The sequence below is a fragment of the Trichechus manatus genome, unplaced genomic scaffold (assembly GCF_000243295.1).
Source record: "Trichechus manatus latirostris isolate Lorelei unplaced genomic scaffold, TriManLat1.0 scaffold00009, whole genome shotgun sequence".
Lineage (NCBI taxonomy): Eukaryota > Metazoa > Chordata > Mammalia > Sirenia > Trichechidae > Trichechus > Trichechus manatus.
Window position 1 is genome coordinate 18,734,592 of NW_004443945.1, and position 15,108 is coordinate 18,749,699.

The 15,108-nt window shown below is 37.5% G+C and overlaps 1 protein-coding gene across 10 annotated transcripts in view; it reads right to left on the reverse strand.

Moving 5' to 3' along the window:
• The window catches only part of VPS13B (vacuolar protein sorting 13 homolog B), an 866,934-nt gene that overhangs the window by 397,635 nt on the left and 454,191 nt on the right, over positions 1-15,108 (reverse strand). For all 10 annotated transcript variants that reach the window (XR_002823075.1, XR_002823074.1, XM_023726045.1 and 7 more), the window contains exon 25: positions 11,368-11,571. Coding sequence is in view for 8 of the 10 variants with exons in the window: in XM_023726045.1 (XP_023581813.1) it covers positions 11,368-11,571 (204 nt within the window). In the remaining 2 variants the exon portion in view is untranslated. The remainder of the gene's footprint in view (positions 1-11,367; positions 11,572-15,108) is intronic.

Sequence of the window (15,108 nt, forward strand, 5' to 3'; positions counted from 1 at the left end):
TTAATCAAATATCAAGAACAATGATACAGTTACAGTAATTAAGAGCTAATTAAGTGATACTGGTACAAAAACATAAATAGACCTATACAGGCTCTTAAATTATGACAAGGGTAGCACTTCAGAGCTATACCATATAAAGTAGGCACCATTAAATTTTTTTTCCTAAAGATGGCCAGTTGGCCCAGTATTATTATTGAAAAAGACTTTCCCTGCTGCTCTGAACTGCTACTTTTGTCATAATTTAAGAGCCTATATAGGTCTTGCAACAACAGTTAAATGCTCAGCAGCTAACCGAAAGGCAAGCAGTTCAAACTCACTCAATGGCTCTGCAGAGGAAGAGATCTGGAAATCTGCTCCCATAAAGATTACATCCTATGAAACTCTATGGGGCAGTTCTACTCTGCCACGTGGGTTTGCTTGAGTTAAAATTAACTCGATGGTACCTAACAACTTTACACAACATTAAAAAATCAATTCTAGACGGACTGTAGATCTAAATGGAAACAATAATACTGTAATTTTCTTGAAAATAAAGTAAAAGAATATTTTATGACCTTAATATAGGGAAAGATTCTTAAATAGATTATAAAATCCTAAAAAAACTACAACAAAATATTAACTATAAAGGAAAAACTAACTTTGATGAAAATGAAATTAAGAGTTCTATTTACCAAAAGTTACCATTAAGCAAATAAAATGCAAACCACAGATTAGAAGAAGACATCTGTAACACATAAGTGTGTGAAAGGGCTTTTATCCAAAATAAATAATTCTTTCAAATTAATAATAAAAAGGCAACCAAATTTTTTAAAAAGGGCTAGAGATGTAAACACTTCACAATAGAAGATCTCTAAATGAACAACAAACGTGCGAAAAGGTGTTTAGCCTCCTTAGTAATCAGGGAAATGCAAATAAAAACATCTATGATATACCCCTATATACCCAACCAGAGTGGCTAAAATTAAAAATGACAAAAACTAATATGAAAGATGAGTTAGGTTTTGGCCTAAATAAATGAATGAATAAATGGAACATTCTGGTTGGGATCAGCCAATGAAGAATACTGGCAGAAGACGGGAGGGAGGGAGGAGGATGACATCAGGGTATTATTCCTGTTCTGAAAAACTTTCCCTCCTACTGTTTAAGCATATTGGTAGTAACAGCACCCCAATGTTACTAGCTCCAGTTACTACATTTTCTCTTATGGTTTCCCTTCCTAGTCAACATTTTTGTTGTTTGATTAAATGCCCCTAAAGGTGCTCAATTTGACAGTGCCATCTTTTTTTCCTGCCTGGACTCTGACTAATGCAATAGCCAAATTTGAAATAAAGGCAGAACTCCAGGTATCAGAAATAAAGATGGGGAAGACTGGAGATGGTACAGGTTTAGGGAAAAGACAAGAGTAAAGATTAAGAGTTCTTTTTTGGACAGATTCAGTTTTGTAAGGTATTTTAGACTTTCTATCAGAGATGTCAGGTATTCTATAGGTTACCTATTTGGAGTTTGGACCTCAGGAAAGATGTCTGCAGGAAGGATATAAATTTGGAAGTCATTAGCATAGAAATATTTGTAAAACCACAGGAATAGATAACATCACCTAGGGGAGAACAAATATATTAGGTCAAGCCATATGAAATGGCTGAGTATCAGCAATTTCATATGGTTCAACCTATAGAAAGGAGGTATAAAAATAGAGTTCTAGAAAACACCAACTTTTAGAGGCTGGGAAGAATTAAAACGAACCAGCAAAATGAAATACGGAAGCACAGCCAGTAACACAGGATAGAGTTGGAAGTCGATCAAAAAAATATGCCAAGAATGAGTAGATGAGTTGTATTAGATACCGCTGAGAGACTGAGTAAAAAAGAGGGCTAAGAACTGACCACTGGATTTGGCAACATGAAGGTAATTAATAATCAAACAAGTTATTGCTTCAGCGGTGATGACAGGAAGGAGGAGCCTAATTTGAATGGGTTCAAGAACTAGCGGTAAGGAAGTAGAGAAAACGTGTACAGCAACTATTTCAAGTAGTAATGCTATAAAGGAGAGGTGGAAAAATGAGGCAGTAGGTATAGGGGTATGTGGGATTAAGGAAGGATTCTTTAAAGCATATTTGTGTCCTTATAAGAATGATCAAGCAGAGAAAGAAAAACTGAAGATAAAAGACAGAGACGGGTCAATTGTAGGAGCGAAGTTTTTAAGTAGATGAGAAGAAAAGGCATCCAGTGCACATATGTGTGAACATGTGCATGGGGAAGGTGGAGCAGGAAGAGTTCAATAATTGTGCAGGAGGGAAGGCAGAGTATATGGACAAACTATACATAAATTCATTTATTTAATATTTGTACTAACACTCCGAAATGGGTATTAATAGAGGTTAAATAATGTGATTATAAATTGCAGAGATAAAATTAAAACCCAAGTTGTCTGATTCCAAAGTCCCACCCATAGATGCCATCAACTTAGAATCACACTATGATGAGTTGGCCCAGACCCTACTTTGTATAACACTAACTCTGATACACTGTGCTTCAATTTCTAAACATAAAATGAAGATACTGGTCTAACTGATCTCCCCTACAATTCCTTTCAATAATACGGTTATAAGTTGATGGAATTAAGAAAAAGATCTTTGCTCACTCATCAAGCTCTGCAAAAATATTATGCCAAAGTCAGAGGAAGCCAATGGAAGCAGAAGACACAGTTTAGCTAGTCTTCCCCTGGAGCAAAAAAAAAGTACACCTTGGAGAAAATAAATTACTAACATTTCTATTTTTCTGTTTGAAAGGTTACTAAGGAAACTAAACACACTACTCTAATTTTCCCTTTTTTTGCTTTGGTGCTCCCTTTCTTTGCCAAAACTTTGAAATATGCTTGACCACTTTTAGGGCTAATATTAAGTGTTACTGTAATTCTAGACCATCCATTCTACAACTGAACAAATCACATTAAGATGACACAAATGTGCTCGTCTGGGTCAGAAAATCATTACTGAATAAAGTACATTTAAAGATTCTTGGATTCACTTTCTTTTTCCCTCCCCACTAGTTTTTTATACTAAATAACTCACTTTTCAACATACTCAACAGGTTGAAAAAAATGAAACGGCATTTCTGGTATTACATTAGTTTTGAAATGGTTTGTCAGGCATATGTCATATACGCCACATATAATTTCTTCAGGACAAAACTATTTCAGTAAAAATTAATCAATTATATTGAGTACCTAATATACTACTTATAAAGCATAGTGAGAAAAACAAAAATACAGAAGACCAGTTCTCAGTACTCAATGATGGTAAAGAAATTTTAAAGATACGTAGACTTCAAGCAACATGGCAGACTAAGCTGAAATGAACATTTCCCATTTCTACTACAAAAACATATAAATTCTAGGTAAAATACAGCAAGAAATAGTTTTAATATGTAAGTACTGTATATCTCCTCTTTGGTCTACTAGATCTATTCTCCACTCTTCACCCACCCTGACTCTGCCTGGGAGGCTACCCTATATGGAAAATATCGATGAATTCCCTTGTCCTCTGGCTTCTGGTTGGGTTCACCAATGAAGAACACTGGCAGGAGATGGGGGAGAGAGCAGAGAGTGAGGTCAGGGTATTTTTTCCTGTTCTGAAAAACCTCTCCCTCCTACTGTTAAAGCCTATTGGTAGTAACGGCACTCTAATGTTACTAGCTCCAGGTTACTGCACTTTCTCTTATGGCTTCCCTTCCTAGTCAACATTTCTGTCTTTTTATAAAAATCTCTCCTAAAAGTGCCCAATTTGAGAGTGCCATCCTTTTCCTGTCTGAACTCTGACTAATACAATAGCCAAAACTGAAATAAAGACAAATATCCAAGTATCAGAAATAAAGAGGAAACATTAAACTAGAGAGTAGTGAGTGGGAACTGAGTCCATGGTGGTATCTAAAAATCTCAAAATCAAATAACATATCAGCTTGGTACTGACATTTTAACATTCATTTGGCGGCAGGACACATGGTCTACAGCCTGAGCTGGGGAGCAGAGAGTCTGACTTCATAAAGCTTGGAGCCAAAAAGAGATGTTTCTTTAGCAAAAGAGACACGAGACACTAGACGCTAGGCTTCACCAGGCTGAGTAAGTCTCACGGAAGTTTTCCACATGCAAGACAGAGGAGAGGTGGAATAGGGCATGAAAATAGCATTCATAGAAAACTAAAACTCTAGGTCTGTTTTACTGATTAGCGTAAGATGTATATATGTACTATTTTTCACGGTAAGGCCATTGTCAATAAATGAATCTAAAAACTGTTCTAGAGTCCATGAAATCTCTTGGGCTCCGGCACAAGCAAACGTAAAACTGCTCTTTAAGGACCAACACCCAAGACAGGGCTCGTAAGAGTCCCATAGAAAAAGTAAACTTTTGAAGATAAGCTCACAAAAAAATTACAAACCACATGAGAAAATAAACCATGAAACAGGGTAAGTCAGCAGATACAACTAACAGAAGAATTAACATCCCCAACTACTGGAGTTAAGAAAAACATCTGAAAGGACTATAAAACAAGCATGATGGAATTGACTCGATGGCAACTGGAACCCATTAACAGTTACTCTCCATTCCTGTGGATATCTAGGTGCCCCAGCACCACTGTTGAAAATGACTACTGTTTCTCCCATTAAACTGTCTTGGCACCCCTGTCAAAATCAATTGACCATAAATGTGGTACATCCATAAAATGGAATATTATTAAGCCATAAAGAGAAATTAAATTCTGAATCATGTTAACAAGATGAACCTTGAAAATATTATGCTGAATGAAATAAGTCAGAAAACAAAGGAAAAATACATAAATACATAAAGATAAAAGTTTATTAGAGGTTACCAGGGGCTGGTAGTAGGAGCAATGGGGAGTTATTGCTTAAGGGTTACTGACTGTCAAAGATGACAAAAAAAATTTGGAAATGAAGAGTGGTAACAGTTGTACAACACGGTGAATGTAATTAATGTCACTGAATTCTATACTTAAAAATGATTAAAATGACAAATGTCTTGTTATATATATCTTACCACACTAAATTTTTTTTTTTAAAAATCAATTGACCATAAATATATGGATTTATTTCTGGACTCTAAATTCTATTTCATTGGTCTGTATGTTTATCCTTCTGCCAGTACCACACAGTTTTGTTTACTGCAGCTTTAAAGTTAAGTTTTGAAATTAGGAAATGTGAGAGTCCTCCAACTTTGTACTTTTCAAAATTGTTCTGGCTATTCTGTCTCTTTTGAATTTCCACATATATTTTAGAATCACTTTGGCAATTTCTGAAAAAAGCCCACTGAGATTCTGATAGGAAATGCATTGACTCTGTAGACTATTCTGAGGAATACTGCCATCTTTGGCAAGAGTAAGTCTTCCAATCAATGAAAACAGGATATGTTCCTATTTGTTTAAGTCTTCTTTAATTTCTTTTAACAACGGTTGCTAGTTTTCAGTGTATAAGTATTGCAATTCCTTATTTTTATTCCTAGGTTTTTTTTGTTTGTTTGTTTGTTTTTTTTGATGCTACCATTGTTTTCTTAGTTTCATTTTTGGATAGTTCACTGCAAGCATATAAAATACAGTATATTTTCGTATATTGATCTTGCATCCTACAACCCTGCTGAAGTTATTAGTTTTAGTAGTTTTTTAGTGGAATCTTAGTATTTTCTATATATAAGATCATGTCATCTGCAAACAGAGATAGATTAACTTCTTTTCTTCCTTTTATTTCTTTTCTTACCTGATTGTCTAGAAACAGTTTCATTTTAACCTCATCAACACTCTGTTACTGGGGCAATGAAAATATTCAGAATATATTTGTCAAAGAGGTACTATAACTCAGAGCTTCCTGACTACCGTGCTAAGACACCACAGGATGCCATCATTATCTCACTATTATACTGAGATGGCCCACAGAGCCTTTGGTGGGGTCTGAGGTGAATGGAGTCTCCAGAGCCTCACAGTTTTTTTTGATTATGCCAGTGTACCACACAAATACAATTCTCTATATATGCAATGACATGAAAAAGGTTGGGAAGCACTGCTATAACTAGCCGTAACACATATACTGTATATTTAAATCCCTACACAGATAATTTTGTTGTTTACATGACAGTGTTGCTAATGGACAATTGTCCTATAATCAAAACATTATTGGTACAATGATTACTAACAGAAGCAAAGAGCTGCTATAGCTTTTTAGTAATGTCATGTCCAAAAAATTTAGTAATCCCATGTCCAAAAAAGTATAAAGGTTTGGAAATGAATTAAAACGAAATGTACTTATATACTCTCCCTATTATAGAAGTCCTCCCTAGGCCCATTTATTCAGTAGTGTCTCCAATGAGAGAGCAAGGTTTTATTTCTATCCAGCAGGTAACACATTTAAATATACAAGTAAATTGATCAAAATTACAAAAAATATTTACAATGGGATTTCAAAGAATCACAGTAACACAATCTACCATGTAAAAACCCAAACGAAAAGAATGAAAATTAGAATGGTCATTATGCACAGTTCTAGCAGCACTATAAACAAGGGAAATGAGAAATTCAAGTCTGGGCACAAATTTTGGTTTCTGAATGAATTAAACAATCAAAGGCTGACTCATAGATGAAGCACTCATACACACAGGGGAAATCAATGACTATGTTTTCTGATGTCATCACTACCTGGCTAATTCTCAAAGATGTAAACTTAGACTCATACGCATACATAGTTAACCTTGATCTCCCTATAAATATTTTAAGTGCAAGAGGAGAAAACTAAATATGAAATATACCATACATAAACACCTCCTAAGTTGTATGGTAAAGCTGTATCAAAGCCTCAATATTGATCAGTATTTTAAGATACTTCTCAGGGAACAAGCTTCCCAAGTGACTGTGGCATTCAAATCCATATTGGACTACTAGCAATCCCCCTCTTCCTTTCTTGACTACACATTGTAAACAAGAGAAGGGGGTACATTTTGAAAATAGTTGAGTTGCCACCCCCTTTAGCCTAATGTTGCATTCTGTGAGCTGTTTTACTTGCTCTTCGTTGAATATCAATTTATTAATCTTTTGCATTAAGATGCTTTCAGTTTTAGAATTTTGCCATAAAGATCAGGTTAAATTCATAGCTAGCACAAAACTACGACCATTTCCATTTTTTAACTTTATAAACCTATCAGAGATAATGATCAATATTCTAATTTCAAATTAATGACAGTCATGTAAGGAACTAATTTTTATTAAAAAAAATTTATTTTTCATTGAGCAAAACGTATCCATTTCTTAATCTCACTCTTAACTTCCTCATTTTGGCTAATAGCGACACCGTTCATCTAGTCTATCGTATTTATTATAAACCTAGTAAAACAAAATTGTTAAAAAACCTATTGCCGTCAAGTCAATTCCGATTCACGGCGACCTTAACGATCAGAGAAGAACTTCCCCATACGGTTTCCAAGGCTGTAAATCTTTACTAAAGCAGACTGCCACATCGTTCTCCCACGCAGTGGCTGGTGGGTGCGAACCATCGACCCCTCGATTAGCAGCCCAGCGCTTAACCACTGTGGAATCAAGGCATGTTATCTATGTCTCATAGATTTTTAAAGAGCCATCTCAAATGATACTTCCCTGGCAAAATATCCACAGATCCCAAAGAATGAATTAATTTATCCTTCTTCCCTAATTGCAGAGCATGTTCATCTCTATTATATCTCCCACCAGGGCCACCATGTCCTAATAAATACATTGTACATAGCACAATTCTAGACTGCACCATTCACACGGTACTTTGGTGAATGGTGGTCCCTACGTATGCGACCAACATATACGATCATTCTATATGAGCCCTAATTTTCCTGGACTTGCAGTGTCCCAAAAGAACATTTTCAAAATAGGAAGTCATGTTCATCCTGATAACACGACACTCAGCAAACAATTGTTTAATGGAACACTCTCCTTTCTGCCACTGACATGCCTCTAAGATTTAATCTTATTTATCAATTTCACTTGTACTCACCTTGTCTGGCAATTTATCAACTCAAGTGTCATCTGCATATCGCAGGCTGTTAATGAGTCTTCCACCAATCCTGATCTTCTTCATATAGTCCAGCTTCTCAGATTATTAGCTTGGCATGCAGACTGAAAGGATACAACCCTGACACACACCTTTCCTGATTTTAAACCACACAGTATGCCCTTGTTCTGTTCAAATGACTGCCTCTTGGCCTATGGACAGGTTCCACGTGAGCACAATTAAGGGTTCTGGAAATTTCATTCTTTGCAATATTACTCATAATTTGTTATGATCCACAAAGTCTAATGCTTTTGTGTAGTCAATAAAATACAAGTAAACATCTTTCTGGTATTCTCTGCTTTCAGCCACGATCCATCTGCATCAGCAATGATATCCTTCATTCCACATCTTCTTTAGGAATCCAGCTTGAATATCTGATAGTTTACTGTCGATGTACTGTTGCAGCTGTTTTTGAGTTATCTTCAGCAAAATTTTACTTGTGTGTGATATTAATGATATTGTTCAATAATTTACGTATTCTATTGGATTACTTTTCTTTGGAATGGGCACGAATATGGATCTCTTCCATTCAGTCTGTCAGGTATCTGTCTTCCAAATCTCTTGGCATAGATGAATGAGCACTTCCAGTATTATACCCGTTTGCTGAAACATCTCAATTGGTATTGTCTATTTCTGAAGCCTTGTTTTTCGTCAATGCTTTCAGTGCACCTTGGACTTCCTCCTTCAATATCATTGGTTCTTAATCATATGCTACCTTCTTAATCATATGCTACGGCTGAAGGTCGACCAATTCTTTTTGGTACAGTGACGCTGTGTATTACTTCTATCTTCTTCTGATGCTTCCTCTGTCGTTAAATATTTTACCCATAGAGTCCTTCAATATCGCAACTCCAGGCTATATGCAGATGACACAAATCTTTCTTGCTTGCTGAAAGTGAAGACGACCAGAAGTACCTACTAATGAAAATCAAAGACTACAGTGTGCAGTATGAATTACACCTGTGAAGGAGCCCCAAAAATCTAGATGCTTGCCATAAGAAGAAGCTTCTGCCAAAGATGTAGACCAGACTCCATTTTTGTTGTTTACTGCTCATTCTGAGCTCACTTTCAAACGTTAGCTAGCTGGAATACCTCAAGAAGCCTGTGAGCTCCCTTCCCTTCCTCTCACAGCATGCTCCCAGGAAGGATATACACTCAGGCTACCTCCCAAAAAATTAATAAATTAACAAGATGTTAACTGACTCAAACTTTATGATTAACAAAACAATGCTTAAGGGATCTCATAATTGTCTGGTGTTTGTTAAAGCATGATTTTATAAATGTCAACCAATCAGAATTTTTCCTTGTAAGTTCCTGCATTTTCTGTACTTAAATTCTATAAAAAATTCCTTTTGGTGGAGTACTTTTGTGAATTTTCACAAAGTGCTACCTGATCCAGGTCGCTCTATTCCATGAATAAAACTCTTTGCTTTAATTTTAACAGAGATGCCAGTTAGCTCTTTGACACACCTCGAAATAAAACAAAAATCCTCACAACTGGATCAATAAGCAACATGATGATAAACAGAGAAAATACTGATCAGGGATCCAAAATATTGAAGTTGTCAAGGATTTCATTTCACTTGGATCCCTAATCAATGCAAAACCCACCCACCTATGCGCTTTAGGAAACAGGGACATGCCTTCCTCCTGGACACTCGGGCACGGCCATCAGTCCCCTGCCTTGCTCAGAATGTGTCCCCCTGCTGCAGCCAGATGCCTGTGCCTACACCAATCACCGATGCGTGTCTAGGACTGTAAGTGAGAGCCTACACCACACACTTAGTGGCTATCTACCTGGGTCCCTGAGCTGAATCCATATAGGAGGAGTGGGCAGACTCAATGCCCATGGAAGCAGCAGTTAAAAAATCACATAACATATTGCACTCGGCAAAACTGCTGCAAAAGATGTCTTTAAAGCGCTCAAAAGCAAAGATGTCACGTTGAAGACTAAGGTGCGCCTGACCCAAGCTATGATGTTTTCAGTCACCTCATATGCATGTGAAAGCTGGAAAATGAATAAGGAAGACCAGAGAAGAACTGATGCCTTTGAACTGTGGTGCTGGCGAAGAATACTGAATCTACCATGGACTGCCAAAAGAACGAACAAATCTGTCTAGGAAGAAGTACAACCAGAATACTCCTTAGAAGTAAGGATGGCGAGAATACGTCTCACATACTTTAGACATGTTATCAGGAGGGATCAGTCCCTGCAGAAGGACATCATGCTTGGTAAAGTAGAGGGTCAGTGAAAAAGAGGAAGACCCTCAACGAGATGGATTGACTCAAGTGGCTACAATAATGGGCTCAAGCATAACAAGGATTGTGAGAATGGCGCAGGACCAGGCAGAGTTTCATTCTGTTATACACAGGGTAGCTATGAGTCGGAATCAACTCGAAGGCACCTAACAACAACAACAAAACAAAAGAAATTAACATCTTCTTCACTTGACCACAGTCCTCCATTTTGTAATTTGCCAACAGCAATACTGCTTGTGGTATTTAACACAGACCTGAACAAATTTATCTGCAGCTGTCACATTCACAGTGATTGTATGTATCTGACTATTTCATTATGTCTTTTAATGTAGTCACATCTGAACATATTCATAACGAAATACATATTATTGTACCTTCAATTACTTTCCTTTTATTTATCCTTTAAGTTGTATTTAGAATATTATATATTCTTGAAATTATATGCATATGTAGGTTAAAATATTTTTTATTTTCATTCAGGAATAACAGAAGAGGACAATATACAATATTTATTATACAAAAGGAGCACTGTCACGCCTACTGACGTTAGAGTATTAAGAATGGAAAAAAAAACTTCTTAATGCTGAGTGTGGGGAATATGAGGAGAGGGTATTGGGTCTGACGAGGCTAGGAACCAGTAATCTAGAAGATAACAATAATACCCTGATTCAAAACAGGAGCATAGGCTTAGAGGCAAGGGGAACAGAATTTTTTTCCTACACTCAGTTTCTAAGTTTCTATACTTCTGAAGAAACATATCTTTACTGTGTCTCAGTTTTTATCATTTCATAGAGCTCCCAATATCCTGAACTACCCCACTACCAACTGAAAATGATAAAATACTTGGGCCTACAAAGAACCATAATACACAGTCACTGCTACCACAGCTCCTCATGAGCCTTCCGAGCCTGTCAGCTTCCACAGAGGTGAGGTCATCATCATTCTCAATCATCAAATGGAACTCTTTGTATTACATATCACCCTTCATTTGGTAATAGAATTTTTCAGAAACACTTACCTCAGTGGTAGTTCCAATGTCAGCAGATGGGCTGCATGTGCTGGTATCTGGAGGAGCTGTGCCTACACTACTTCTAACTGGAGAGCTCGGGACAGCCCCTACGATGGTCTCTGAATAGGCTGAAGACAGACTGAGATTGCCCCTCTTCTGAACGTTATTCCAGAACTTATTCATGCTATCAGTTAGTTCATATAAAAGCTGGACCTGAGCAGAAGGAAAAAAGAAAAAAAAAAACGGAAAAGCAAGTCTTCCAACTGCTACTCAATACTAAATATGAGAAAATTAAAACAAGTTCAGGGAAATAAGAATCTACCAAGCAACACTGATCATATTGTATGGACACTATGATTCTCATGAGAAATACAGAGAAAAATAATTTATATAATAAACTTAAAATTTAAAGCATTGTATCATACTTCAACTTTGAAATAGATATAATGAATTTATTCACACTTGAAATTTGTCACATGCTTACACTGTGATATTTTATAAGTAATCTGTCATTTTTGTTGGAAAATTATGCTAATACAAACACAGCTTATTACGGGACAATAGAGTTATTTTAATATATGAATAACAGAATACAAAGAAACACCTCCTAAACAAAGGATAGGATCAAAATTAGAATTCAAATGCATCAAGGTAAATATAATTATTTAATAAAATATAAAATAGGAGGGGGGGCCAAGATGGTGGAAAAGTCAGACGCTACTGGTGGGCCCTCTTACAACAAAGACCCGAAAAAAAAAAGTGATTCGATTATATATGCAAATCTGGGAGCCCTGAAAATCAAAGGCAGAGTTGAGGAAACAGACTGAGTGGCAGGGGGAAGGAGAGATGGTTCGGAAGCAGCGAGGAGTTGCCAGACCTAACCAGGCGAGAGCCTGAGCCCTTCGGGCCTGATCAGCTCTGGGGTGACATGTGAGGCAGGCAAGCAGCGGTGCTCGAGAGGTGCATTATCCGCACCGGGAGAGACCCAGCGCCAGAGAGTGTACATGGTCACCCAGAACCAGTAAGAAGCAGCTCTGGATCGGCAAAAGACAAGTAATTGAGTACGGCCTACTGCATGGATAAAAAACGTCCCTCTTAGGGAAAAACCTCTCTCCCATTTACCTCCCCACTCCCTGCTGTGCACCGGGTCCCAGACCAGCTTCAGCAATTGCCAAATCCCCTGGACCACAAGTAGGATCCGTCACATGCCTGGAGCCATTCTCTCTGCCTTGGAGAGTGAAGAAATTAACACAGGAAAAAATAAACTGCCGGCTCCCCTAAGCCAGGAACCCAGGGTAGGCACAGCTCCTTTGTCTAGGCACAGGCATATGGGATCCAGGACTTTGAGTGTCCTTCCCCCTGTAGAGATTTGTGTGGGCCCATCTCAACAGCGCAAGCCACATTACCACAGTACAACAGGGTATATAGCACAAGTCTAACTTCAACTGTTTCAGCTGTGAAAAGGCAGGTTCTTGACATTTGACACCGCTCTGCCCATTAAGCAGGGTCTTCACCTACCACATCAGGGGCCTGAGGACTGGTGGCTCCACCCACGCCACATAGCCACCTGCAATAGAGGCCCATGAATAAGAGGTGCCCCCCAGTCCTTTCAGCAAACAACATTAGGTGCTCACAGTTTGGCGGCAAGACCCACCCACCTACACGCTCCACAGAACAGAGACACACCTTCCTCCTTGACACTCGGGGGTGGCTTTCAGCCCCCTGCCTCGATCACGGTGTGTCCCCCTGCTATAGCCAGATGCCTGTGCCTACACCAATCACCGATGCCTGTCTAGGACTGTAAGTGAGAGCCTACACTACACACTTGGTGGCTCTCTACCTGGGTCCCTGAGCTGAATGCATACAGGAGGAGTGGGCAGACTCCAAAGCTCACATACCTGGCAACAGATCTAACCATCTGGTGACAGGACACTAGAGCTTCAAAGGTGCCAATAATCAAACTAGCTCATATGAGCAGTGTATGTGGACATATCAAAACAAAACAAGAAACTAGCATACAATAAGCAAACATAAAATAAATATAACAACTTATTGATGGTTCGGAGACAACAGTCAGTATCAAATCACGTAAAGAAGCAATCTACGATGGCTTCAGCAAGCTCCCAAAATAAAGTATGTAGAAATTTTCCACAGAAGGATAATTTCTTGGAATTATCGGAGGCAGAATGCAAAAGATTAATATACAGAACTTTTCAAGAAACGAGGAAAGAAATTAAGCAAAGGGCAGAATGTGCAACAGAGGAAATTAAAAAGATTAGAGAAGAGCATAATGACAACTTTAACAGGCTGCAAGAACCATAGAGAGACAGCAATCAGAAATCCAGAAGATTCACAGTAAAATTTCAGAATTAGACAACTCAACAGAAACTGAAAGGAGCAGAATTGAGGCAATGGAAGTCAGAATTAGTGAGATAAAAGATAAAGCACCTGACACCAACTTGCTTCAGGAAAAATCAGAAAAAGGATTAAAGAAAATGAAGAAACCCTAAGAATTATGTGGGACTCTATCAAGAGGAATAACCTACGAGTGACTGGAGTACCAGAACAGGGAGGGATAACAGAAAATACAGAGAGAATTGTTGAATATTTGTTGGCAGAAAACTTCCCTGATATTGTGAAAGATAAGATATCTATCCAAGATGCTCATTGAATCCCATGTATGGTAGATCCCAAAAGAAAGTCACCAAGACATATTATAATCAAACTTGCCAAAACCAAAGATAAAGAGAGAATATTAAGAGAGGCTAGGGATAAACGAAAAGTCATCTGCAAAGGAGAGTCAATAAGAATAAGCTCGGAGTACTCAGCAGAAAACATGTAGGCAAGAAGGCAATGGGATGACATATATAAAGCCTTGAAAGTAAAAACACTGCCAGCCAAGAATTATATACCCAGCAACACTGTCTCTCAAATATGATGGCAAAATTAGGGCATTTCCAGATAAACAGAAGTTTAGGGAATTTGCAAAAACCAAACCAAAATACTAAATACTAAAGGGAGTCCTCCAGTTAGAAAATCAGTAACATCAGGTAACAACCCAAGACTAGAACACAGGACAGAGCAATGAGATAGCAACCCAGAAAGGGAAATCACAAAAGTAAATCCAAGCTAAAATACTGAAAATAGGGAAACAGATGTCAATATGTAAAAGATGACAATATTAAAACAAAAAAGAGGGACTTAAAAAATGTAAACATAGATTTTTCATATGGAGAGGAAGTCAAGCCGATATAAGGAAATAAAAGACTGGTATACACTTAAAAAAAGGGGTAAATATTAAAGTAATCACAAAGGAAACTAACAATCCTACAAGTCAAAATCAAAAACTAGAAAGATATAAAAGACTCAGCAAACACAAAATCAACAACAATGAAAAAGATGAAAAGAAAATACATAAAAAAAAACGACTCAGCACAGAAAATTAAGTGGAACAAAGAAACTGTCAACAACATACAAAAAAAGACATCAAGATGACAGCACTAAACTCGTACCTATCAATAATTACGCTGAATGTAAATGGATTAAATGCACCAATAGAGACAGAGAGTGGCAGATTAGACAAAAAAACACGATCTGTCTATATGCTGCCTACAAGAGACACACCTTAGACTTAAAGACACAAACTAAAACTCAAAGGATGGGAAAAAAATATCAAGCAAACAACACTCAAAAAAGAGCAGGAGTGGCAATATTAATCTCTGACAAAATAGACTTTAAAGTAAAATCCAC